The sequence below is a fragment of the Zosterops lateralis genome (assembly GCF_965231275.1).
Source record: "Zosterops lateralis genome assembly, chromosome: 11".
NCBI lineage: Eukaryota > Metazoa > Chordata > Aves > Passeriformes > Zosteropidae > Zosterops > Zosterops lateralis.
In genome coordinates, this window is record NC_139771.1 from 6,605,092 (window position 1) to 6,630,165 (window position 25,074).

General features: G+C 42.8%; 1 protein-coding gene across 2 annotated transcripts in view; it reads left to right on the forward strand.

Moving 5' to 3' along the window:
* SYN2 (synapsin II) overlaps window positions 1-25,074 on the forward strand; it is a gene marked incomplete at its 5' end in the record, with an annotated part of 156,982 nt that overhangs the window by 108,993 nt on the left and 22,915 nt on the right. For both annotated transcript variants that reach the window (XM_083869302.1, XM_083869303.1), the window contains 4 exons: window positions 7,960-8,022; window positions 10,239-10,381; window positions 16,187-16,261; window positions 19,805-19,907. In XM_083869302.1, the coding sequence (XP_083725428.1) occupies window positions 7,960-8,022; window positions 10,239-10,381; window positions 16,187-16,261; window positions 19,805-19,907 (384 nt within the window). The remainder of the gene's footprint in view (window positions 1-7,959; window positions 8,023-10,238; window positions 10,382-16,186; window positions 16,262-19,804; window positions 19,908-25,074) is intronic.

Sequence of the window (25,074 nt, forward strand, 5' to 3'; positions counted from 1 at the left end):
TAAAAGCCGGCCCCGCGATCTTACTTTGGGCGAGTAAACAAGGCCGGCCTGTTTTAAAGCTGCGTTTGCATTCGCAGCCCCCGATCTTCCCCTGCACTTTCTGGGCACTTTCCTCAAGTGCCGTCCCTGTTCGCAGCCTGGACAGAACTTCATTCATGGCAAGGAAACCTCTCAATGCTCTGCTTGTGAGCCTCCAACAATCGCTGGGCACAGGCAGTAACGAGTTACAAAGAAAAGCCGCGAGAAAAAGGCATTTGAAAGGGAATTATTTCAGCACAGATTTAATTTAGACTAGCGAGGAAAAACATCCCAGTGGTGTGTTTTGGAGGCGCAGCTCCTTCCCCGCATTCCTTATTAATGCAAATCCTGCTCAGCACAGATCCGTGCCTGTATTTCCTGGCTGATGTTGGATGTGGAACACAGACAGAAATGCGGAGTTCAGAAATCCTTTTCACCTTCACAGCTTTGGTTGCTGTGGCAATCTGGGTGTGTGTGACCTGTGGGCACCTTCTTTTTATGCACAAAAATGTTTCATGAGGAAGCAACCTGAGGTTTGATTAAAGAGTAATAAAGAACATCTCTGGATTGACATGCAAGACAGGGCTGCTTAAACAATTCTGTGTTTTGTCACAACCCAAATCAAGGCTAGGGATTGAAAATTCATTTAATGTGACCTGAACCATTCCAATCCAGGCTCATGAAAATGGATTTTGTTGAGGCTGAGGTTTAGGTGTGCCCAAAGTAGCTCATTACCTTTAGAGAGGAGTGTACATGTTTTACAGCAGCAGATTCATTTCATTTCTGAGCAGTTACACAAATATTAGTGCTCCAGTTCTTTTTCTTTTAAATTCCCATCCCCCTCAAGACACACTCTATCTGTTAGAAAAAAACCCACAAATATTCAAAATTATTAGAACTGGGTCTAGTTTTTAGCCTTCAGAACCACACCAAACACTGAGCCAGGAATCCTGTACAAAATATCCTGATTTCACACAGCCACACTTGGAGTTTTTTTACTTTTCCAGTCTCAAGTTCTGGCTTCAAATCACAAGCTTGGATCTAAGCCCAGGACTAACACCTGAAAATAATTTAGACCTGTGAACATCTCTGCTCTTACATAGAAGAAATGGGGATTTTATGTGAGGGAAAGGAAGAAGGCTGGAGGTTGCAGAGGGAGTTCAGGCTGCAGGGAAAGCCCAGGCAGGTGAGTCAGGGCCTCTGGGATCTGCACCTCTCCCTTCTCAAACCTCACTTAGGGCAGCAGGGCTAGGAATTAATTGGGAACCATTGATTGGTTCCCGTAGGACATCACAGGGCTGCTGTTATAGATCATCTAAATAGACCAATTTGATCAAATTCACTATCAAATTCAATCCACAAAATTCAGATAATTAAGAAATATGTTGGGCAAACACTCTTCTCTACCAGTCCCTAAGGCACATTTTGTCCAGGATTCTCCAGAACAAGACATTCAACAATGTTCTGGGTGTCTTTTCTATCCAGTAAAATCAAATTAATTATATAATTATATAATCAATAGAAGAATATTATGCTCAGAACAAAATTTAAAAATTATTTTATGACAAGTTACAAATTAGTTGTCCACTGTCTTCTAGATATAGAAGACAATGAAATACTTTCAACTGGACGTGTAGAATGCAAAAAAGCTAAAACTAAATCTCATATTTGTCAGGGATCTCGTTATTTTTCCCAGTAATTAGTATCCACCACCAGCAGTGTGGGCATTAATTACCATCACTGATTGTCTTCTACCAGCCCCCAGAGCCCTGCACTAAATCCACTGGGCTCCTGCTGTTGGATGATTCCCCTGAAGCTCAGACTTTGGGATATTTTGACCTCTGGAGTTGCCAGGTGATGGATGAAGGAGGGACATCACCCTGAGCTGGGGTGGGGAGGGGCAGCTCTGCCCCGGGGTGTTCTCCTGCCCTTCCCCACCCTGCCCATCCCCTCCTCACCCTCAGCCTTTGGCTGTAGGAAAACACAGAGCTGGGAATAACCCAGAACTGGGAATAACTCAGGGCTGAGAATACCCAGAACTAGGAATAACACAGAATGGAGGAAAACTCAGGATTTCAGGATAACCCAGGATTTCAGGATAACCCAGGGCTGCAGGAAAATCCAGGACTGGGGATAACCCAGGGGCGGGAATAACCCAGGAGTTCAGGATAACCCAGGATTTTAGGATAACCCAGGGCGGAAGATAACACAGAGCTGGGGATAACCCAAGGCTGGGAATAACCAGGGCTGAGGATAACCCAGGATTTCAGGATATCCCAGGGCTGCAGGAAAACCCAGGGCTGGGGATAACCCAGAACTGAGGTAAACTCAGGATTTCAGGATAACCCAGGGCTACAGGATAACCCCCTGTGCCTGGCTGTGCTGGGATCTCCTCCTGCCCTTCCTTTCCAAGCAGTCAGCACCACACACTCCCTCTGCACATCCCTGGGCGCTGCTCACCAGCATTTCTCTGGTGGGTTTGAGTTCACACTCAGCCTGGGGGTGTGTCAAGGAGCACTGAACTCTGCTGCACAGGGATTGTCCAGACAGCTGTTTCCAAGGGTTTTTCTCTGCCATGGGACATGCCACAGCCACCTCATTGTCCCTTCCAGCTGTCAGGCAGTTTGAGTCTTCTGCTTGGGCTGCCTGCTCTGTGCTTTAGCTTCTGGCAGTGCACAGAGTCCAATTTCTTATCCACATCAATCTGATTTTCTCTTCATTGTGGCAAATTAATCTTATTTGAGAATGGTAGCGGGCAGGATTTTCCACACCAATAATTTATCTGTTGCCTGCTTAATGCTTTGACTCAATTCTTTCCTCCCAGGTTCTCATTTGGTGTTGCAATTACCTCTAAAATCCACTTTCATTTCACCTGATGAAGTCACACTACACATCTTGTACCAAACCTGTGCAATCATGTTGAAAATTCAGAGTAGCATTTCACCAAATGGGTGAACTTTCATGGATTTTAAATTCCAGTGCCTCCATATCAACTACAGCCTCCTTCAAACAGGTGTTTACAGCTGTCACCTCTAAAATACCACAGTAAAAAATCCCTACAGTTTATAGTCACAGCAATTTGGGTAATTGTTTCATAAGGTGGCAAAGTGTTGCTCGACTTTGGAGGCAGCAGTTCTCCAAGCAGGTAGTGGAAGGATAAATTAAACACTGACACGCCAGAATCAAAACAGATTTTTTGTTTCTGCTGAGTCTTTGTCTTCAAAGTTTCTTCCAGAGGATGGTGGGAGCTGCTGTCATTGATTCACTGCAATCACACTTTTGTGTTTTCCTCCTCAATGACGATTTCTGTTTTCATGCTGTGCAGGTTTGAGAACAGCAGACTTTCTGCCATCAGATCACTGTGTGTTGGTTTAGTTCACTGGGATTTTTTGACAGACAAACCAGTTGTGGGGACAAAGGTGTTTTAGGTGGTCTGGTGGAGTCCCTCCCTAAGCCAAGATCATCTCCAGCCTTGGCAGATTCCAGGGGGCACATGGAGCTGTTTTGAGCAGCTCCAGCCTCTCCAGGTGCTGGTGGCAGCCAAAGGTGTCTCAAGGGGAGCTCAGAACTTCCAATCCTGACCAATTCCCACTGATGGCCCTGAGAACTGGGATGGCCCTGGGACCTGTATTGCACTTTATTATCACAAACCACTTCAACCTTCAATTTTGGGTCAAGGACTCACAAAGGGCACATATTCGTCTCCCAATAATAAATTAAAGCTCTACTCCTTTTATCCCCTTGAACTTTTAGTTTCTTCACTGCCCTGGCTAAAAAGATAACACAAATCACCTCAGCTTCCCCCTCGGCTTGGGGGGATTAAACCTCACTCCTTGCAGAGGGAGTTTTACACCTACTTTTAGCTGCCAAGTGGAAAACGTCGCTCCACATGCCCAGAATTGTGGCTGTGTTTGTCGAGGCCAGCAGCTGGTGGAGTGTGAGGTTTTCTGCTGAGGGGCCGGGGCTGGGCTGGCCCTGCTGGTGACGGAGCTGCTGCCTGGCTGAGCCCCCACTTTATCTGGAAATTGTGTTTTCTGCAAACCAAACAGACCAGAGAAAGTACATCTGCTGCTTGTTTATTGATTTAGGGCTCTTCCTGCCTGTTTCTGGGAAAGGAAAAAAAAAAAAATGAAGAAGAAGAAGAAGAATAAAAGGCCACCTTCATTATTTCACTTTTAATTTCCTTTCCCCAAAGTAAGCAGAGCAAAATTAGATTTAGGCTGATGCATATTCCACAAATAAATTACATGGAACTCGAGTGGTTAAATGAACTTTGCTTGGGGATTATTGGAAAGATAAATATTTAAACACTGAACTTGAGGTAAGTCATGTTTATGCAACATCTGGGGTTTTTTTGTCACTGCTTCTCCACCCCCTCTTTTTTCCCCTATTGTGGCTTTTCTCGTCAGCTCAACCCCGAGGACATGAAAGCAGGGTGAATACCACCTTCAGAAAACTCTCTTGTCTGTATTGTTGCCAGCACAGGGGTTTTTTTGAATCTTTTTTTTTTTTTTTTAGCAGATGATCCTTGCCTGGTTCTATATTTTTGGAAGTCTTTGATTGTGTTTCGCACTGTCTCAGTTAAAAGAATTCAAAGTAAATTTAGAAGAATTCAAATGGTATCTTTTGGGAATAAAACCACCTCGTATTGAAATTGTTCAAAAACACTTAAATTGCAGTAGAATTTTAAACCATCGAGCACCATAGTGTAAGAAGCTTAAATTTGAAGGTTTTATTTTAAATTAATAGACTTTTAATTGCAGGATGATACTCTAACAACCAGACTTAGAAACTCCAGGGAATTTCTGCAGTGGGGAAGGATAGGGAATTCCATTCCATCTGGAAAAATGCAAACTACAATCCAGATGGGGACTGTGCTGGTTAATTCTGTAGCCACCTCCTGAGTCACTGAATTACCTGCCCCACAGACTAGCCAGGGTGATATTGGAGGTATTGTGGAATTGTATCCAACTAAAATATTCCTTTCTACAGGAAAAAACAAGCTAAACACAGTTATGAAATCTTTAGGTGGTCAGATACTGAAGGTTGCTGCAATAAAATATTTGCCTTTTAAGGTCATAGTACAAAAAAAAATCTTCAATTTTAAAAGGTTGATGCAGATGAAATGCTGAGAAACCATAATTAATAATAATTATTCCTGCTATTTTGACATCAATAAGGGAATAATGAAGTGAACTGGCTTTTTAGATTTTCCTGCTCATCTAGAAGTGAAATTTATCCTCCCTGGATAAAATTTGAATACTCACTGTTGTTATTTTGATTAATGGCATTGGGTTAACAAATGTCAGTGTGTTCCTCAGCTGTTTCCACATGTGTTCCCACAAGGAGCCAGGAGCTTTTCCAGTTCCTACCAATATTTATTACCAATCCAGTCAGATTCATCTATGACTATAAATTTGGCAAATTTTCTTCCACATTTGCCAAATATTCTGGTTTCTGTCTAATTAATAATGGTCGTTTATTGCATTGCTATTTAAGTTAGAAGTCCTGGTGATCCTATTTTTTAATTCTGCTGCATTCTGTGTATATTTTACATGTGTGGAAGGGCTCACACAGTGCAGACACTTCCATCCCTCACATTTATGAACTTGGCAGATTTCTCACTTTCTCTGGTTGCTCTTTGGGTTTGTCCCCCTCAGTTTTTAATTGCCAGAGTAGAATTTTCACTTTCCTGAATTTAAGAAAGCGTTCCAAAAATCCGCGATATTTTTGTAAAATTGCCTTTTCCCCTCAGTGATACTTTTCAAAGCAAACACCTTTTATAGCAGTAATTCTAATATAAATTATAGTTATCAGTAATTATAATGCAAATTAAAGGGAAATCCATCAAGCTGGTAGATTTTCACTGTCACTATTACACTTGTGTCATATGTATCTTAGGTGTATGTATATAATGTATATACTTATATATAATATATATACTTATGTATCATATCTAATGTTCACCAAATGTAGGAATAGTCTGGGGAGTGCCTGTTCTGTCAAAATGACCAGAAAAGGGCAGACTGGGAAATGGGATGAGAGGATTCAGATCAAGTTTTCTTTAATTTAATGGGACATTTCAGGTTTCGTTGGCAGAACAATCCCCTGGCCATGGGCTGGTGACAGAGAGATGCTGCACGATGGCACAGGGAAAACTGGGATCGTTCAAATCAGAGCAGGAATAAAGGAAAAGCTGCTCAAACCCCAAATTAACAACTGGTGAACTTCATGGGCCTGTCCCAGGGAGAGCCACAAACAAGAGGAGTGCTGGGATTATTGAATTTTGCCTGCCTGGTTTTTTCCACTCTGAAGTTTGAACTGCAGCATCCAGAGCGTCTTCCCTCAGTCTGTGCTGGGATGTGGTGGAATCTCATGATCAGGGTCCAGAGAAAATGATGTTACTGCATTTTTCTGAGGGAGAAAGCACTTTTTTTTTTCTTTTTCTTTCTGTTTTTGTTTGATTGTTTGTTTGTTTGTTTTTCTCTGGAGTTTTTTTCTATTTTTTTTAAATTCTTTTTCTTTCTGTTTCCTTTTTTTCTTTTTCTTTTTTTTTTTTTGCTTTTTTTTCTTTTATTTTCATGTGAGTTGTGTTGGTTCCTGTGGCCCAGAGAGGATTCCACAGCTCTGGGATCACAGGAAGATCCGTGGTGCTGTTAATTACAGGAGTGCTGTGCTCAGAGCTCTGCCAGCGTTTCCATTACAAACCCCACTGCAGTGGTTTGCAGCTCAGTCACAGAAATGTGCTGCTGCCCTGGTGAATCTTGAGTCTGGCAACGATTTGTTCCCTTCCTACCCCCATATATTGAAAAAAAAAAAGAGCCTGGTTTAAAAATCTGAAAGTGATACACCAGTGACTGGATGTTGACTAAGCAGGAACTTGGGTTGCTGCAGTTTAGCAAGAACTTCATTCCTAAATTCCTGTAGAGGTGACCTCTACTGTGTCATGCCAGTGCTTTTGGTTATTCTGAAACCAATCAGTGTCTCATAAAACCTCTAACAATTCTTAGTTTATGCTCCAGAGCATCAGCTTGGCCTCTGATTGTATTTATTGGGCTGGAACGTGGCACTAAAGGAAGGGTTTGGAGCCTGCAGCACTGTCCTGGTGCTGCCCAGTTTAATTACACACTGAAGGTGTTCAGCTTTTTATTTCTAGTTATAAACCTTTTCTGTGAAATCAGCTTTGTCCTTGATTGATAGAGGGTCAATACATGGAAATTTTAAGTGGAAAAAAAGCAGTGCCAACCATGCCCATGACTGGGAGATCTCAAACTTTTTCAAGTGGATGATGGAAGTAAAAGTGGTCATTCAGGGCACTTTTGGAGAGACAAAAGCGTTCCCATTTCATTGGACAAAGTGTTTCCATGTGCTTCTGTGTATTTGATTTCAGGTGTTGGCTTATTCCAAATTATTCCCTACTTTTTGTTCTGTGCAGAAGCTGGAGCCTTCCCTAGAAAACTCTGGTGTTCTTTATCACTGCCTTTAAGCAAATTTTTATGAATTATACATCACTGCTTTCAGAAGTGGTCAGAAAATGTATTTACAGCCCTGCTAAATAGTTAGATTGAAGGGGAAAAGGTGGTTAATTTGGCATCATTAATGATTATAGCCTTGGAGAACGTGGGTCAGAAAACACAGAAGCAAAACTTAAATAGGAAACAGCAGAAATTCAGTGTAAAAAGTGGAGTTAAAATACATACAAAAAATATTATGATTAAGTTAAGAACACCAAGTGTCTGTATTGGGAGTAACATTGTGCTCAGAAAACACACCCAGCAAGTCACCAGAACACAGAGGATGAACAGTTTGAGGCTCCACATGGCCAGAACAGCTCTGGCCACGTTATGATCATGCTTCAATAACTTCCCTAAGCAATGCTGTTTAATCACTGAGCTCGTGGTGTCTCTCTTCTCTAATGTGCCTGTTTTGTTTCCCCCCCAGCTCACAATGCCAACCTTTCCTGTTGTTGTGAAGATTGGACATGCTCACTCAGGCATGGGAAAGGTGCAGATGCTACTTGTTGCATGTTGGGAGTCTGGGGTTTGCCCCTTACCTGTGCATGCTCCTTCCTTCCCTGATATTTTACCTTTTATCTACCCAGACTTGCAAACCTCTGCCTGTCCATGCTAAGAAAGCATCTCTCTTTAGGAAAATAAAAACATGCCTCAAGTATTTTGACACTGAGGCCTTTGCAGTTTGAGGGTTGCCCTGTGTGGGATGCGCTTTGAACTGTGCTGAGATGCTTTCTCGAAGCAAAACCTTGTTTATTGATTTGTTGTCTGCACTGAAACTCTCCAAGAGTCAAAGTCTGTTGCACAATCCAACTTTTTTGGAGCTGGGAGTGTGGGAAGGTTTTGCCTTGGTTCTCTGTTGGTTTCAGCTTGATACTGAACTGTGATTTCCTATCTTGATGTGTTGTCTGTGATTGTTTCATACCTCTGTATAACTGCTGCTTTCTTTCTCCAAAGTAATTGCATTTCAGTGGTGAGTACAGATGTTTTGGTGTCACTTATCTCACAGGGCAGGGCCGATGGGAGAGCATTTAAATCCCATTTTCACTGCTATCAGTGACCATTTCTAGTCCTTGCAGAGTAACTTCACTCACTGAAAACAGTTCAGTGATAGAAGTGGTGTAGATTTTAAAGCAATTAATCAGAGAATAGTTATATTTATCATCTTGAATCTCCAAAGCTCTGTGAACAGAATATTTGCCACTATTTTCAGATAGAAAACTGATTTAATTACAACTTGTAGTGTATGTTATTTTTTGCCTGTGACTGTTTTGCTTTGTTTCATATTTAGTAAATCATTGGAAGTCCAGCAGCCAATTTAATTGAGGGCAGACTGAACCACTAATTAAACTGCACTTTCTGTGGATTGCATATGTGAAGTGTTAGAATGTTTATGCTGTACTTTGGATGTTCACCTCTCATTTAGAGAAAAGGGGAAATAATGCACAGAAGTGTTCCTCAAATCTAATGTCTAGAAATTATATTTATTTTTATTTTAGCTATGAAATATGTAAAGCCCTCCAAGATTAAGAAGGTTCCCCTGGAAGCCCAGCCCTCCCTGAGGGTCCCAGTTAGATCCACACAGCCCAGGCAGTTTCCAAAAAATCAAGTTGAAACCAGGCCTTGTGTTTGATTTGTGGCTCTCAAATGGCAAATTACTATTTTTCTCCATCTGAGAGCTGGGGGCAAACACTTTGACTTTAGGCCTTTATCTCCACCAAATTCCATTTATTGTGCCACATCCCCCCTGAGCTGTGGCCCGCAGGTTCCCTTTTCAGTCCCGGGAGAAGCAAACAGGATCCAAAGAGCTGCAAACTCCTGATGTTGGACACCATGGGAGATCCTGACTCTGCCTGTTCCTCACCGTCCTGAAATGCCCTTCTTGGATCAGCCTGGTGCAGCTTTCCTGTTCTCCACCTGCCCCAAGGCTCCTCTCCTGAGCCCCTTTCACCCCCTGTTTCCCCAGCTCCGAGTTCCCCACAGGGACTGGTTGTCCTCCCTGACCAGAGGTGATGTCTCTGTCCTCCCTCTAAAATCTCCTCCTCCCTCTCCCCTAGATCAGCATCCCCCACTTTTCCATCCCTCTCTTCTATCAAGATGTAAATGTGAATTTAAATGTAAATTTAGTGCCAGTCATCACCTGTGCAGAGCTGGGAAATCCCACCCCTGGAAAGGCCGACTCCCTCAGAGAAGAGGGAAAAATGAGAATAATGGTTCTGCTGCCTGGAGCCAGCCCTCACCAGGATTTGGGATCCTTTAGCTCCTCCCTCATGGGAAAAGCTGATGGGATGATGTGAAAATTCCTGGTGGGCTCCACACATATCCCATTATCTGAGCAATTTACAGAACCAGCAAGAATCTAAATCAATTGGAATTGTGTGTCACACCTGATAAAAAAATTGTGAGGCCTGCAGATCTATAATTGACTAACACCATTTCAAAAAAATTTAAAAAATAAAAAAGAAAGCAAAATAAAATTCCAGTGTCTGCAAATTGCTTTCTCCAGATGAGCAGGTAATATTTTGCCTAGAAAAATAGATATGTTAAAGCAGGAATGTTATAGAAATCAGACAAAATATCAGATTTTTTAGAATGTTGTCAAAACCATGCTTCTCACAAATGCCATTTGCAACCGAGTTCTACATTTTATTCCTAATCGCTCTTTTTCTCTCTTGTCTGTGCTGTGTTCTTGTGGCTTGATGGCTCCAGATCAAGGTAGACAACCACTACGATTTTCAGGACATAGCCAGCGTGGTAGCACTCACTCAGACCTACGCCACCACTGAGCCCTTCATAGACTCCAAATATGACATCAGGATCCAAAAAATAGGCAGTAACTACAAGGCATACATGTGAGCCAAATCCTTATGTTCTTTCCTGCTTTTGTTTCAAAATTGATAAGCACCAGTGAGATAAAAAGAGTGTTGGATGAGTCTCTGAGATGGTGGCCTCTCTCTCATCACACTCGCTAGAAAGAGGATTTTAAACTTTCTAGATTTGTCAAAATTCTTTTTACCAGTTGATTGTGGCTGGGAGGAAGAGAATGGGACACCAGGTGAGCCTGCCAGAGGGGTTTTTCCTGCTAAATTGGGTTCATTATTTTCATTTAAAGAAAGGAGCAGGTGGAAGAGGGGTTGGTTTCATGGAGGACTTGTTAATTTGGATTTCTTCATATCTTTTCATCAATTTAAGGACAAATTTTCTGCAAATTTTTCTTCTCCCCTCTGAGGATTAATTGGGTGGCATTCGTTCACCCAAACAAACTTGAACTGTCACACTTCCATGGAACAAAATCCCTCTTTCTCCTTTCAGCATCACATGTCAAAGAAATGATCCAATCCCCCAGTGACTTCCACAGAGATGCACAAACACCTCTGCTCGTTTCAGAGCCCAGGTGTTTGTTTAAAGGCCACGACTGAAGGAGAGGCTCAGGGGATGTCTCAGCTCCACAGACAGTGTTGAGCTGGAGCAGCACACCAAGCTGTGATGCAGCTGTTGAGCTCTGGTACCTGTGTTGGTGCAGATTTTGACTCTTTCAATTATCGGGCAGTGAAATCAGACAAACACTCATTTCATTGCTCATTTTGTGACAAGTTAGATCATCTCGTGTTCGCTCACACTTCCAATCCTGAGGCTGGGAAAATGTAGCAGAACATGGATAAAAATACACATTTACATATCCAGGCACAGGGATATTTCTCAAGGAACTCCTGAACATTAGAGGGATCAGGGAATACTTGTAAATCATCAGTAAGGTACACTCAGGTTCTTTATCAGTAAAGAATTGCAAGCAAACCATAAATACTGGGAGAAGCTGAAGCTGAGTTAAAGCAAATCCATAAAATGTTTCATAATTTAAAAGACAGGATTTATGTTCAGAATCAAATAATTTAGAACAGCCATGAAGAAATAGAAACTTTGGTCGAGGGTGGGACAAGGGGAAAAATTTATCTCCTTCATTTGATTTTGGGAGGCCACACACTCCTAGAATTCTCCAAGACATTGCTGTCCCAGGATCTGCTGCTCCGTCCTCACCTGGCACTGAATGAAAGAATATCCAAGGTTTGGCCTTCCCGAAACAGCTCAGAAATCCCTCCACTGCTCCCTTGAACCAGAGGCTTAGAAATTCCAGCTGATCTTTATAGCAAACTTAAGAGCATACACTGTATTTTAGGATGTATTTTAAATAGTGCTTTAGAATGTATTTTAAACTACGTTTTAGAAGACATTTAGTTAATATCAAGCTCTGTGCTGGTTATCCTTTATGTATTTTAAGACAGGACAAGCATCTAGAGCCCCTCAGTAAGAAGAAGGAAGACTAACCTAAACTCAACAGCATAACAAAACTAAGAATGCAAATGAAGGGAAAAACACAGACTCTTAGCCAGCAGAAACTGATTTCTTGCCTTGAAAAAGTGCCAAAAGGGCCAAAGCACACGTGAAGGAAATAAAAGTGAAAAATTCACTAAGAAAAATTCAATTTCCTTCATCTTCTGAAGACCCTCAGAGACCACCATGATGAACTGAGTGTGCCTAGGAGATGGTAAAGTTAATTACCACAGGAGGTGAAGACAGGCAAGGCCAAGAAATGATGAGTATGTGTGAGGCAGATTGTACAATGCCATGCATATATAAGACCCCAAAAAATAATAGGGAGAGCAAACTGTCTTTGGTGAAGTTATTCCCCACACATCTCAATGTCAATTAAAATACATATCACTCTAACAACAATTATTAAGGGTAAAATTCTTTTCCGCCCTGTTCCACCCTTACCCATGAAGGAGAGCACAGATATGGTGGAGGCACCGTTCCCAGGGCTCAGGTCCACCCTGCACTGTGGACACTCACTTGGAGCCCAGAACTCACTAAACGTCGCGAAAACAGCGCATTGGGAATTTAGAGTTGTGTGGTGATCAAGGCACTCCAAAAGCTCTCAAGGATTCAGAGGTGTCTGGAATCTCCTGGTGTTCAGTGTTTTCAGGGCTGTGATTTGAGTTCCCTGAGGAATTCAGGTGTGTCGGGCCCTCCCCACCTCTCCCAACGGGCTGGAGAATCGCAAGCAGATGGCAGAGCTTTTGTCCCCAGCTTCTCCAGGAGAGTTCATTCCGGTTCTGCTTGTTTGTCTCACACTGGTGCTCCAGGCCTGAATTTCCCTGGCTTTCCCCCTCTCTGAGGACACCCATCCTACATTTTCTGACAGCACCACGTCCCTCCCCACAGCATCCCCTCTCTCCACATGTCTGAGCCATGCCTTGCTCCAGCCCTGCTGTTTTCCCAAACTGCCTCAACCTTCCCATCCCTCAGACCTCACCCCTCATGCCAGAGCTGCTCCCAGTCCCCAGGATGTCCCTCAGCCCTTGGATTCTCTCAGTGCCATTCCCCAGCCTTGCTCTGCCCCTGCTCCCAGTCCCAGCCTTCTTCTCCCCCACAGACCTTTTCATGGCACACTGCAGGGCTGGACAGGGCTGTTCACTCTTCTTCCCTCTGTTCTCTCTTGTCAGTGCTCTGACAGGCACATTTCTTGTGTTGTGCTGCCCATCTTTCCCCTTCTCTGATAAACACAGCTGGTTTTTCCCACTTCTACAGCTGTCAAGGGCAGAGTTTTAGGGACAGGGCCCAGCTCTTGGTGGCTCCAGTACGTGGTCAGGTACCAGATGCAATATTGGGCTCATCTCCTGTGATGGAAACTGGACCACAACATTCTGTAGAAGAGAGCCCCACTTTTTTTTCCCCTCTGACTTGAAATTTAAATGCTGTTCAGTGTCAGGAATAATTTTGGAAGAGTCAGCCACAGTAAATTTATCATTCTGAAACATAAATGTTTCTTCTTTGCAGAAGAAGCAGTTGGCCTAAGGGACAGCAAAAATAAGTTAAAATGACAGCCTGTTCCTCCTACCTTTTATTTATTTTTAAGTTTCTACTCAGAAACTCTGGGTTCATCCAAATGCTAAAAGCCTAGCGATCATTTTTTTCCTCTAGATCCTTTCATACACTTAAATCACCCACCAAAATGAAATACCGGTTCGTTATTACAAAGCAGCGTGGAAAGGAGAAGATTTACCAAATGTCTGAAGAATTCTTCATGTGCACATCCATATACATGATGTCAGTAGAATATTGTTCTACAGCTGGTTCTCATTTCGCTCTGTGACACAGGAACAGAGCACTTAGAGAGCCACCACAAGAAATACCAGCTGAACATTTGTTTTTGTAGTTTAAAGAGAGTTATTAAGAGGCTCGGTTTTATAATTCTGTGGGAAATTGTGGTTTAAGTGGATCCATGAGTCACCAAACAGTGGTGCTTATCGTCTGTCAGTAGAGATTATGGCCAAGAAAGCAGGACAGGATCCCTGTAAATACCGCAGTCACTCCGGGGGCTGTGTGACACACACTTAACTGCCCTGGGCACCCAGGCAGCACTCAGATGACTTCAAGGAAATCCGGTTTAAAAGGGTCACACACACAATGTAGAAAAAACAGAAATACAAAAGCCCTGTACCGAAATCTCCCCTTCCAAAGGCAGGACTGCGAGTCTGGGACTTAAAGCTCTTTGATCAAAAGGTCAATAAAGCAAAAGTAAAGCACATCAAGCAAGGGATAGTGCTGGAGGATCAGACCACAGAGCAGGCTGCCTACCCAAGAATAGCAGGCAGACATTTCTACATATTTCTCTGATGACAAGTCCCTGTCCCAGCAATTTGGACTGGATACTGCAAATGCTACTAAATAAAGCAGGAAGGTGTTGGAAAAGGGGAAGCTCAATTTACTATGAATTGTTTTGCAATTCTAAAACAGTTCTTCCTTCTTGCAAAGACCAAATCGAGTGCAAACATGTTAAGCCTAAGAGTAAAGCACTTAAAGGAGTAGGAGTTGTTTAATTTGTTGTTCAGTGTTTGGTTAAAGAGGAGGAAATAATGATGTAAAAGACTCTTGGCAGATGTCAGAAGTGAAGAAGAGTGGGAAACCTGCATATTTCATAGATACAATTACAGAAATCATCATCTAGGGCTTAGGGTGTCTGGTTGGGTAGTTCTGGGTCAGTTCACCATGATCTCTCATTCTGGAGTTCATCTGTGTCAAACCCACAATCTCCTGGGATTCCACCAGTTAATTCTGTGTCCACAGCATCCCCCAGCCCTCCTCTGACCCCTGCAGCATCCTCACAGCCAGCCAAGCATCCCCTGGGAGACTTCTGCAGGAGCTTTTCTCAGTGTGGAGGGAAAATAGGGCTTCAATCAAACCAGCCTTGCCTCTCTAGTCAGTGGTTCTGGGATCCCATCACTGCAGCTGAGCATCTTGAACTAAACACTTGCTAAAAGCCTTCAGGATAACTTCTTCCCCTGATTTGGTCACATCTTCCTTCCTAAAACACACCTCAAAGAGTCCATTCTGACAAATTCCCGTGAGAAGTCAGCAAGAGAATTGAACTGTGATCTATGGTATTTTCTGTCTGATGCAGAATGTCTGTGTAGAGTAGTAATGAACCTAAATTTATTCATTTTTAAGCAGGCACATGTATATAAACACCACCTTAAAAACTGAGTTGAAATCACAACTAAGCTCTTTGTTGGCTTCTTCTGGCTCTCTTCTCTTCTCTTTTCTCTTCTTTTCTCTTCTTTTCTCTTCTTTTCTCTTCTTTTCTCTTCTTTTCTCTTCTTTTCTCTTCTCTTCTCTTCTCTTCTCTTCTCTTCTCTTCTCTTCTCTTCTCTTCTCTTCTCTTCTCTTCTCTTCTCTTCTCTCTTCTCTTCTCCCTCAGCACCAAAGCACATGGCATCATAGAAGAACTTCATGCTTTATACTTTATGAGGGTCCCAGAGAAAAGTCAACATTCCCCCACAATTGCTACTGACCCTTGTAATTAACTTAATGGAAAAACAGAGAGAAAGTTCTGGCTGCTGCTTGATAGACTTTTAATACATTGCAGATGTTCCCTTGATTTTACTAACTGGAAACACTTCATAACTTGTATCCATAGCTATTCCCAGTCCAGCATTTAACTTTCACAAAGCAGTCATCTTCTCAGCCCTGGTAGCAGTCCTAAGGTCTGAGGAGGAAATAAAATCTTTACATGGATTTTTCTTTTTCTTTCTTGGAGGTTAAATAAAAGAAAGTGAACTGACGCAGAGTGTTTAGGTTATATCAATAAATAGCAAAGAGTGAACACTGGAGGAGGAACCAAAATCCAGCTCCAAAACACATCTGAGATAATTTCAGAGGTGTTAGAAACATTAATATGTTGTTTTTCAAGTGTTGGGACACAGTTGGGTGGGTTTGAAAGGAGAAGCTGAAGCTTCTTGACATTTACTTTTGCAGTAGTAACGTGTTACAGATAATTCAGTGCCTTTGTAGCTGCCACCAGCGCATTTCTAACACTGCCCCTTCATCAAAGCAGGCTGGGTTGTTGTTTTTTTTTTTTTTTAATAAAACCTTAAATAAATAAATGGGGAACAAAAATTTCACAGCCATTCTTTGTACCTCCAGTACAAAGTATTCCTGAGAATGCTCTCAGAACCCCTCACGGTTCAGATGTTCTGTCACAAGCTGCCAGCGAGGACAAAGGTGTCAATGCTGCTGCTGCTCTCATGTGAGAACAGAGTCATTTGATAATGAGAATGTGAAACCACTTGGCTGTCTTTGTAATGTTTTCCCCCTTGCAGGAGAACTTCCATATCCGGGAACTGGAAGACAAACACGGGCTCTGCCATGCTGGAACAAATTGCCATGTCAGATAAGTAAGTGGAGTCTCGTGTAAAAGGTAATTTAAAAAAATTAATGGTGTTTTGTTTTAAGTGGTTTGTAAAGAATCCCATTGTTGGTACCCAGTTCACAGTAAGTGCATGCATTGTGCTCATTTGGGGGAAAAGGAATCTCTGAGTTAGGTAAAAGAGCAGGGCCAGGATTTGCATGTGGAGTTACCCACTCACACTCACCAGCCTTGGGTGTTACATGAACCCTTGGGTTCCTATATCCTCATCTGCTCCTAGAAAAGGACTGGAAATTCCTTCAGAAAACTGAATTTCACAGATTCAGCCTGTCAATCATTTATCCTGGTTCATTTGCCCCCTCTGCCCACCAGTCTCACACCATTCACACTTGTGTCAACTTTCCTCCTTCCACATCCCACCATCCTTACATGACCAGGCAATGCAGCTTCACTTTGCCTGTTTAAATCCCATTTCCCTTTTCTGCTTTTGATCCCAAATTCCTTACTTTTCATTTTATAAATTTCCCCTTGAGGTGCACTGGGAGGCTTTTCCCCCTGTTGCTGGGATACCCTGAAACTTTTATTTCCCCTGTGCCATCATTTCAGCTCTGTTACTTTGGTTTACTGTGCTTTTCCTTTTCTTTCCCATTCTTATCCTGGATAATTTCTGCAGTCCAGTTGAAAACATTCATGCAGCACCACTTTGAAGCTCAGAACTCTTTTCTCAATCCTTATTTGCTCCACAACACATGAACCTCTTTTCCCTGCAAAACAAAATCTCAGAGGCTTTTGGATGGCTATGAATTTTCTGTTGTTCAGCTTCTCCAAAGGCTGGAAGCTGAAATAAAGTCTGTACAGTGAAAGTGTAATTTAAAAGGTGTTTTAAAGTTCAACAGTAGCCCTGGTTTAGGGGGGGGGGGTGTTGGTTTGGGGGTTGGAAACTACAATTTGGTGCCTCTTACGAGCTGAGGGAGACACAGGAAGTGAAGCAGTGCCTGCCCTGGAAAGGTGAAAACAAGAAAGACGGGAATTCCAGCTCCCTGCTGTCCAGCCCCTGTCTAGACTGTGTCCTCGCTGATCTCCCCTCTGGGGATGGACTGCAGCCACATTATTTTCTCTTTCTCATTCCCTCCCACCTCCCTGCAGAAGTGAGGTTATGTCTTTGCTGGGAGGGGAGGCAGAGTGAGCTCTGGGCTGTGTAATTACAGCCCCTGGGCTGTGTGCAAACACACAAACTGCAGCCGTGCCCCGAGGAGAGCAGTGCCAGGGCAGTGGGAATCCTCCCTCGCCCTCCTCCTGCTGGAAACGCTCCCTGAGCTTTGCTCCCGCTCTCGTTTTCCAGTGAAAGTTAATTGGAGCAGAATAGGCGTTTTCCCATTAACGCACCGGCCAACAAAACAAAACTTCCTTTATGCTGGTGAGGCCAAAAGCGTGGAAAAGGTGGTGGAAAAGGTTTTCTCTTTTTACCCTAAGAGAAAAGGGCGTGGGTGACACAGCCCCGCTTTTGTGGGATTGCCCAGGGAGTGCTCACAGGGCAAAAAGAGATTTTGTGAGGAGCTGCAGCAGTGTCACAGGGCAGAAAAACCCATCAGATCTGCTGCATTTTGGTTTTAATACACGCCGTGAATGGGCAGGAAGTGCCCTGAGAGCACTGCCTGATGGGCATTGTTGGCTGAATGCAAATCTCAGAAATTCAGAGGAGCGAGAAGAGTGAGGCAGGAAGGGACAGTGAGAGGACAGCACATTTCAGGGGCAGATTTTCTCTTTTACCCCTTGTTCCAGAGGTGGTGCTGCCCAGAGAGCTGTGCCAGCAGTGCCCACCTCACCTGGCACACCTGATAAAGCAAGCCTTTATTGTTTATCCTTTATTCTTTATCCTCTATCCTTGATCCTCTATCCTTGATCCTTTCTCCTTGATCCTTTGTTGCTGCTGCTCCCACTGGCTCTGGGAAAAGAGCAACCGTGACCTTTTGTCAAACCTACTGTGCAAAGCCTTGGGTTTCAAACACTCCAGGCTGCTCCATCCCAAACCTCTCTTTCCAAATGCAGTTTCCCAGCTCTGTGTTTGTTGGCAGAAGATGGGCTATTAAATATACTTTCATAAATCTGATTGATGGTGCAGCGTTTTAGAGAAAATTTCCTCTTTTTTGTTTCTGTTTCAAGCCCAGATATTTACTGTTCGAGACAAGTTTTGTTGTCCTCGTGACTTTCTAAGATACACAATATTTTACAGAAAAAAAAAAAAAGTTATTTATAAGCAAGTGCATGCAAAAAGTCCAGTCAGTCAGTGCATCTACAGATGTTGAAATTGTCAGGCATCCAAAAAACCCCTCTTATATTGGACAAAAACGATGTTTCTCACAGGGAAAAAAAAATTATTTTCATTGCTAAGATATTACCATCAGGATCTTTTCAAATCAATTTCTTTGTATTCTGTTTGAAAAGAAAACTTTTCCACTGGAACGGATTTGATGTAAGAAAATACAAAGAATGTGACTTAATAAGTTTACTTGGAAAGGATGCTGTTACTGAAGATATTTATACATGAATCAGACTCTCAGGCCAGCAAGGAATTTCCTTTGATCCCACAATGAAATCAAATGCTTTGTTTATTACAGCAGTGGGGTTTTTTTGGGGTTTTTTTTCCACTGGAAAATACTATGAGGTGGCAAATCTATCATCAGGGCTCCAGGGCTGGAGCTGGAGAGGGGCTGGAAGAGGAAATAACTCTGCTTTAGACTCAAGTGTGAGCCAAGGGGAGAGGAAAATTCATGAGAAATGAATGTTTAAAAATGGGGTTGTTTTAGCAATTTCTGCCCTTCAGTGGGTGACATCACCCTGCATCATCCCGGGATCATTTCCTCCCTGCCCAGCCCTGCTGGGAGTCACTGAACATTCCCAAGTTTTGGGGAACTGGGATTCAGTCCTTGCCTTTGGGCCCTCAGAGCTCTGTGCTTGTGCTGCAGGGATCACAGGAATTGCCTCACTTTTCTCAATGAATCCCTCCTCACCCCCTTGTTGCTGACATAATTGCTCTATTCATAGAGGAAAAAAGGAAAATAAATCATATTTGGAGTTGTAGAGTGGGTAAAGGGTCCATCCTCAGTCTCTTACCATGACATTACAAAATAAACTGAAGAACTTTTATGCTCAACCCTGTATAAAATAACCTTCTTAGGAGTTGTAGAATTCCTTGGAATTATTTGAATTCCACTTGAGCTTTGCTGTAGTTGTCTATAACCCTGCATTAAGAACATAATCCTTGTCTGCATGCTCCACAACCCACATGTCATTTTTTTGCTCCTTCTGCATCACCTGAAGGGTTTTCCTGCCTGCATTTCTCCTTTTGCTCGGTGCTGTAGGAATAAAACCAGCCTGGCTCCTTTAGAAAACAGCTGGGCCACAATTTAGGATGGAGCCTCTCACTCATTTTCCTGATACAGGAACCAAACCCATCCAATGTAGTGAAAATTCTGAATTTAGGGTGAATGTAACATTAAAGACATCATTAGCTGAGCCTCTAGAAAATCAAGATGAGATTCTCACAGAGCAAATTATTTTTGTGAAACAGGTACAAGCTTTGGGTTGACACCTGTTCTGAGATATTTGGTGGTTTGGACATCTGTGCTGTTAAAGCTGTACACGGGAAGGATGGAAAAGATTATATTTTTGAGGTAAGAAATCCTGCTTTTCTTTTCAATATCTGCCTTTACATATGACAAAAACAGCCAAGGAAAGAACCTTCCTGATAGTTGGGCATTGGCTTATTTGTGTTTCAGGCAAGGCTGTGTATTTTTGAGCACTGTTTAAAGCATGATACAAAGCCACAGGTCCAAATTAGTGGCAAAACTTGCTGGAAGACATAACCCTATGGATGGGAAAGTCTTCTGGTGTTGGGGGAAATGTACACAAAGTGCAAAACAAAGCCAAATGTGGATGGCACATTTGGCCAAGCTTGATGAGTTCTTTCCTGAGCCGGCTCACCAGCTTTTCCTGGAAGGTTTATAGATAGCACCATCCCAAGGGAACCCCAACAAAATTATACCTTGCCAGGGAAAGGGAGATTAAGGATGAAGTGGAAACAACTTCACTTTTTTTTCTACCCTAAATATTGCCCTGAAGATCTGAATCCTCATGAATCAGAAGTTTCTGCTGTAGGTAATTTTGAAAAGTCAAAGTTTTTCATTTCCTTTGAGGTCTTTTTTATTGAGAAATATCACTTTGTGTAGCCATAAAACAAGTTATCACCACTTTCCTATCACACAATTTCTTCAGCATCTTCCACCTTCCTAGAATTTTATTCACGAGTTGGGCAAGGATCTCCAGAATCTCCCCACTCCAAAAGAAGTCGAGAAAGCAAAACGGGGAAGTTTTTTATGAAATAACCACTGCAAGTTCTGTAATGGACTGAGACTGCCTCACTTCCTGCTTCTCAACAAATCCCCTGATTTTCCATGCCACAGACAGTGCCAATTTCTAAACCCCAGAATTCTACGAACTGCAGGATCCACCAGGAGCTGGGTTCACAGAGCATTTTAATCAGGGTGCAGAATAGATGCTGCAATTCAAGAAAGAAAAAAGAGTGGATGGAAGGCTGATAATTCCTGCTGTTGTCTGGAATCAGCTGAATTGCCTGGGAGATGGGAGTGCTCGTCAGCAAGGACATTTAGAGTCTGTAAAAGGCATTGAAATGTGGGGCTGTTTGCAAAGTTCACATCCACCAGAACATCTGGAAAAATGAAGATATCAACAGTTATTACACTGCAATTTTAACAGAATTCTGGGCTACAGTGGGGAGTGGAAAACTGTCTGCACCAAGATTGGGAGAATTTTCTCCTTTTGTGTCCTTTCAGCATGGGGGAATAAATGTTATTAAATGTGGCACAGGCATGCTGCACTCGAGGGAGCTGAGCAGGACAGCCAGGGCAGGAATCCTGGGCTGCAGCTCCATCCTGGGAGCTGTGGCCTCATGTTTCCATGGGAAACACGTTTTCCTAGGAAAAAATGAGTGTTTGGGTACCACTGACACCTTAACCCTGCAGAGATCTCCTGGCAAGGAACACACACATTCCCTCATGGGGGAAATAATATTTGCAGATTTGTTCTTGCTGATTTTCACCTGGAACATCCGCCTCAGAGGAGGACACAGGTGTGTGTCACCCACCCTGGGAGGGAATGGGAATAATTAGGGGAGAATTCTACCCAAATGTTCTACTCAAATATTCAGATATCCAGACCAGTTTCACTGAAGAGATACCCTCATTCTGAAAGATATTATTACTCTAAAAATACTGAAGTGACATATTATTATTCAAACCAAATCCACCCGTGTTTTTCTGTGAAGATTTGGGCTCTTTGCAGGTTTTTAGGCTGGGGATGTAAAGAGGTAACTTTGCCTTTTAACAGAACAGCTTTTTTGGGAAAAAACCTGCCTCCTCCAGAGGAACATAGTGGCTCTTCCTGCCTGTCACTGCCCTGCTCCAAGGAACTGCCTCCAAACTCCTCCTAGGGAGGAAGGAATTAATTAAAGCGTGGCTCAGCTAAGCAGAGGGGCTGTCAGGTTGATCAGGATGAGGGCCAAGCTGTGATTCTGTGTAACAGCCTCATCTCTTCATTTGGTGTCTGTTCTTTCCCCCTCGATGGGAATTCTCAGCTGCCAAGCCTCAGACAAGCTGTAGAAGCTGGATTTTTATTAACATATCACTGCAACATGCAGCTACTTCACTGCCTCCCCTCTTCTTCTTAATAAGACATCAAATCAGGGCCCATTAAACTTTTAACTTCTTAAATATAATGACTTTTTTCCTCCTTTTTAAATTACCACTTCTGAGGTTTCAATACTAGAAGGAGCAGAGCACTGTTTGTATTTCTGGTCCCACTGAATATTATCTTTCCCGTTTCATTCTTGGACAACCAAAGCTCTGGGAAATACATGAAAGCTCAGAGTGTGGTGATGAGAGCAGTAAAAGAGAACAAATGGAAGAGAATCCTTTTGAGTGGCCTCCCAGAAGTCTCCCAGATTTTATTTCAGATTAAGTGGGCTGCTGCAGGTGCCTTATTCCCACTTGTTTCATTTCACTCTGAGCTAAATTAAAATGAGCTCCCAGGTGGTGTTTTTGACTTGGAAAGACGCAAAACTGAATTTCAAGAAGAAAACTTCCAGCCACTGAAAACCAACACACGAAATGGACAAACAATGTTTGTGCAAATTGTGTGGAAAGTTCTGCTCTTGGCCTCACATTGTGCAGAAGCTCAGCTGCTTCTCCTGGCTTCCCATCCAGGACCAAATCTCCCCTGCTCAGGTCAGGGAGGGAGCTAAATCCAGCTGGAATAGCTGATAAACTCAGAAGTGTCTCATCATTTCTGCTCAGGAACATCGCTGTGTTCACAGAGCAAAGGGAATGGTTTTGCCCAGTTCTCACCCTCCCAAGCGTGGACCTTCAAAATCCCCCTGATTTAATCCCCCCTTATCTCTGCACTTACCACTTCTCCTATTTTCTCCTGGAATTCCTGGGGCTTTTCCCTCAGGAGATCCCTCTCTCCTGTCAGACTCCCTGGGCACCACTGACTGATGGCTCTGTCATGCTCCTCTTGTATTTCAGCCTCCTGGGAAACTCCTTTTTCCCACTTTAGCCACAGGATTCTTTGCCTTTGCCCCTCCTGTCACCTCCCCAGCCCTGCCTTTCCCAGCCCTTCCCAAATCTCTGCCCAGAACATCCTTGGGGATGAGCTGAGGGTGCGGCAGAGCTGGGTGTGATCAGCAGCAGTGGGAATTTCTCCCTCAAACACCACAATCCCTTTGCAGTTACTGAAATCTTCTAATTGCTCTGGCTCCTTTATAAATCCCATCCCACTTCCCTTCCTAATTACAGACTTTCTCTTCTTTTTCTTGCCAGTCTCAGTCCTGCATCCCAAAATTTCAGCTATTCACCTTTCCCACTAATATATACAGTCAGTCCCTGGGTGATAAGAGAAATTCATCCCAGAGAACTGGCTACTGAAATGAAAATACACTGATTTATAAATGAAGTTCATAGAGATATGAATTAAGTGACTGTAATTCATGGTGACCCATGTTTTTACTGGCATCTGCAAAAGGAACGTATTTGATTTTATAAATTACAGATGTCCTTTTTCTCTTTCTGTGAAATCCTCTTAGTGGGAAACTCCAATATTTTAAATAGCTGAACTATATGCTGAACTAAAAACTGACTGGATTGAAATGGGATTTTAAATCTAGCACAGGCTGTAAATAGACTATTTATAAACAGGGAGCTTTGTGGATGTTTCAACTTTGTCAGATCTCCTGAAGGGGGGGAAATGCCAGCCTGACATTCCTGTAGTCACTCGCAGGATTTAAAAGCTGTTGGTGTTGCCCAAAATATTCCTAAGATACATTTATATAAAATAAAAACATGAAATAGTTCATCGTTAACTCTGGTACTGGGCATGAAAATAGACTGTATTCTCTGAAAGGCAAAGAAAATACTCCCAAAACCACCATGTGGAGCATCCACCTGGACCTCAGCTGCTTTCCAGGGAGTGGCAGAGGGGCTCTGCTGCCACATCTTTGGCCAACAAGATTTGTGCCCATGTTGGCAGCAAACCCAAGGATTTAACAAGGTCAAAACCTGTCCCAGTGATAAGAGATTGATAAGGGCAAACGGCTCGGGTTTTAATGCCAAATCCCTCAGAATCTGCCTCGGTGTGTGACTGTGCCTGAAAATTCTTCATTCGAGGAGGGCAGCAACTTCTCTGCTGGAGTGGACACAAAGATGTGACACCTCAAGGCTCCTTATTCTCACTTTTCCCCCAAGTTCTGCTGAACACCAGGGCAGTGTCTCCCAAAGGGAGCTGATGAGGGAACTCGCAGTTGTAGAAGGACTTAAAAGCAGAAATTCAGTCCAAACCCAATTCTCCAGGTCTTAATCCTGTCTAATCCTTTGGCAGGACCTTATTGGAGGCAATTTATTTCACAGTCATTCCGAGTAATTGTTTTAATGCAAGTGGATGGTAAACAAAGGGAGGTTTTTTTCCATGCTTGTGAAATTTTAACGGGTGTTGGGTAAGAGGGGGGCTCATCTACACCCTATAGTGCAAATGTTTAAAAATAGCTCTCATTAAACCAGATTTTTAGAGCCCAAACATCACTGCTGCTCTGAAAATCAGATGGTTTGCAGTGGAGAACCAAACATCCAATGCCCTTCACACCAAAATATTCCATATTTAGTCATTATTAACACTTCACAGTCCTGGCACTTTGGGTCCCTCCAGGCACGACGCAAATTCCTCTCGCAAGAAACAGCTCAGGATACAAGGGAGTGGATCTTTAAAGTGTTAATACAATTTTCAAACTAGCAGTAAGTGAGCAGAAATGAATATTAAAGAGCCACACAACCTGCAAGGCTGCATTTCACCCCTTCAGAAATATCAACTCTTATTGGTTGATCAACTCTTCTCTCGATTAATGGAAGACATTGGGATGTTCCACTTAAAATTATGATTGCTAAAATTTAAAGTACCTTTAAATTTAAAAAGCCTTTCAGTGTATTTATTAAACATCTCTTTACTGCTGTTGATGTGGCCCTAGAGTGGAAAACCATTCCTTCATTTCTCAGGGAACATTTCTTCTGGAGTTCAATGATTATTGCATTGTTTACTCTGGGGTTATTTTAAAGCCTTTTGGCTGTGAGGAAGCTCAGAGACCTCCTAGATCTGAAAATCCCAGCACAAGCATTGCCAACCTTCTGGTTGCCAACACACAGTGCCAGTGAATCTTGTAAATGGACAAACTGAAGAATGATGGAAATGATTTGGGAATTCCAGCTAATCCCATTATTG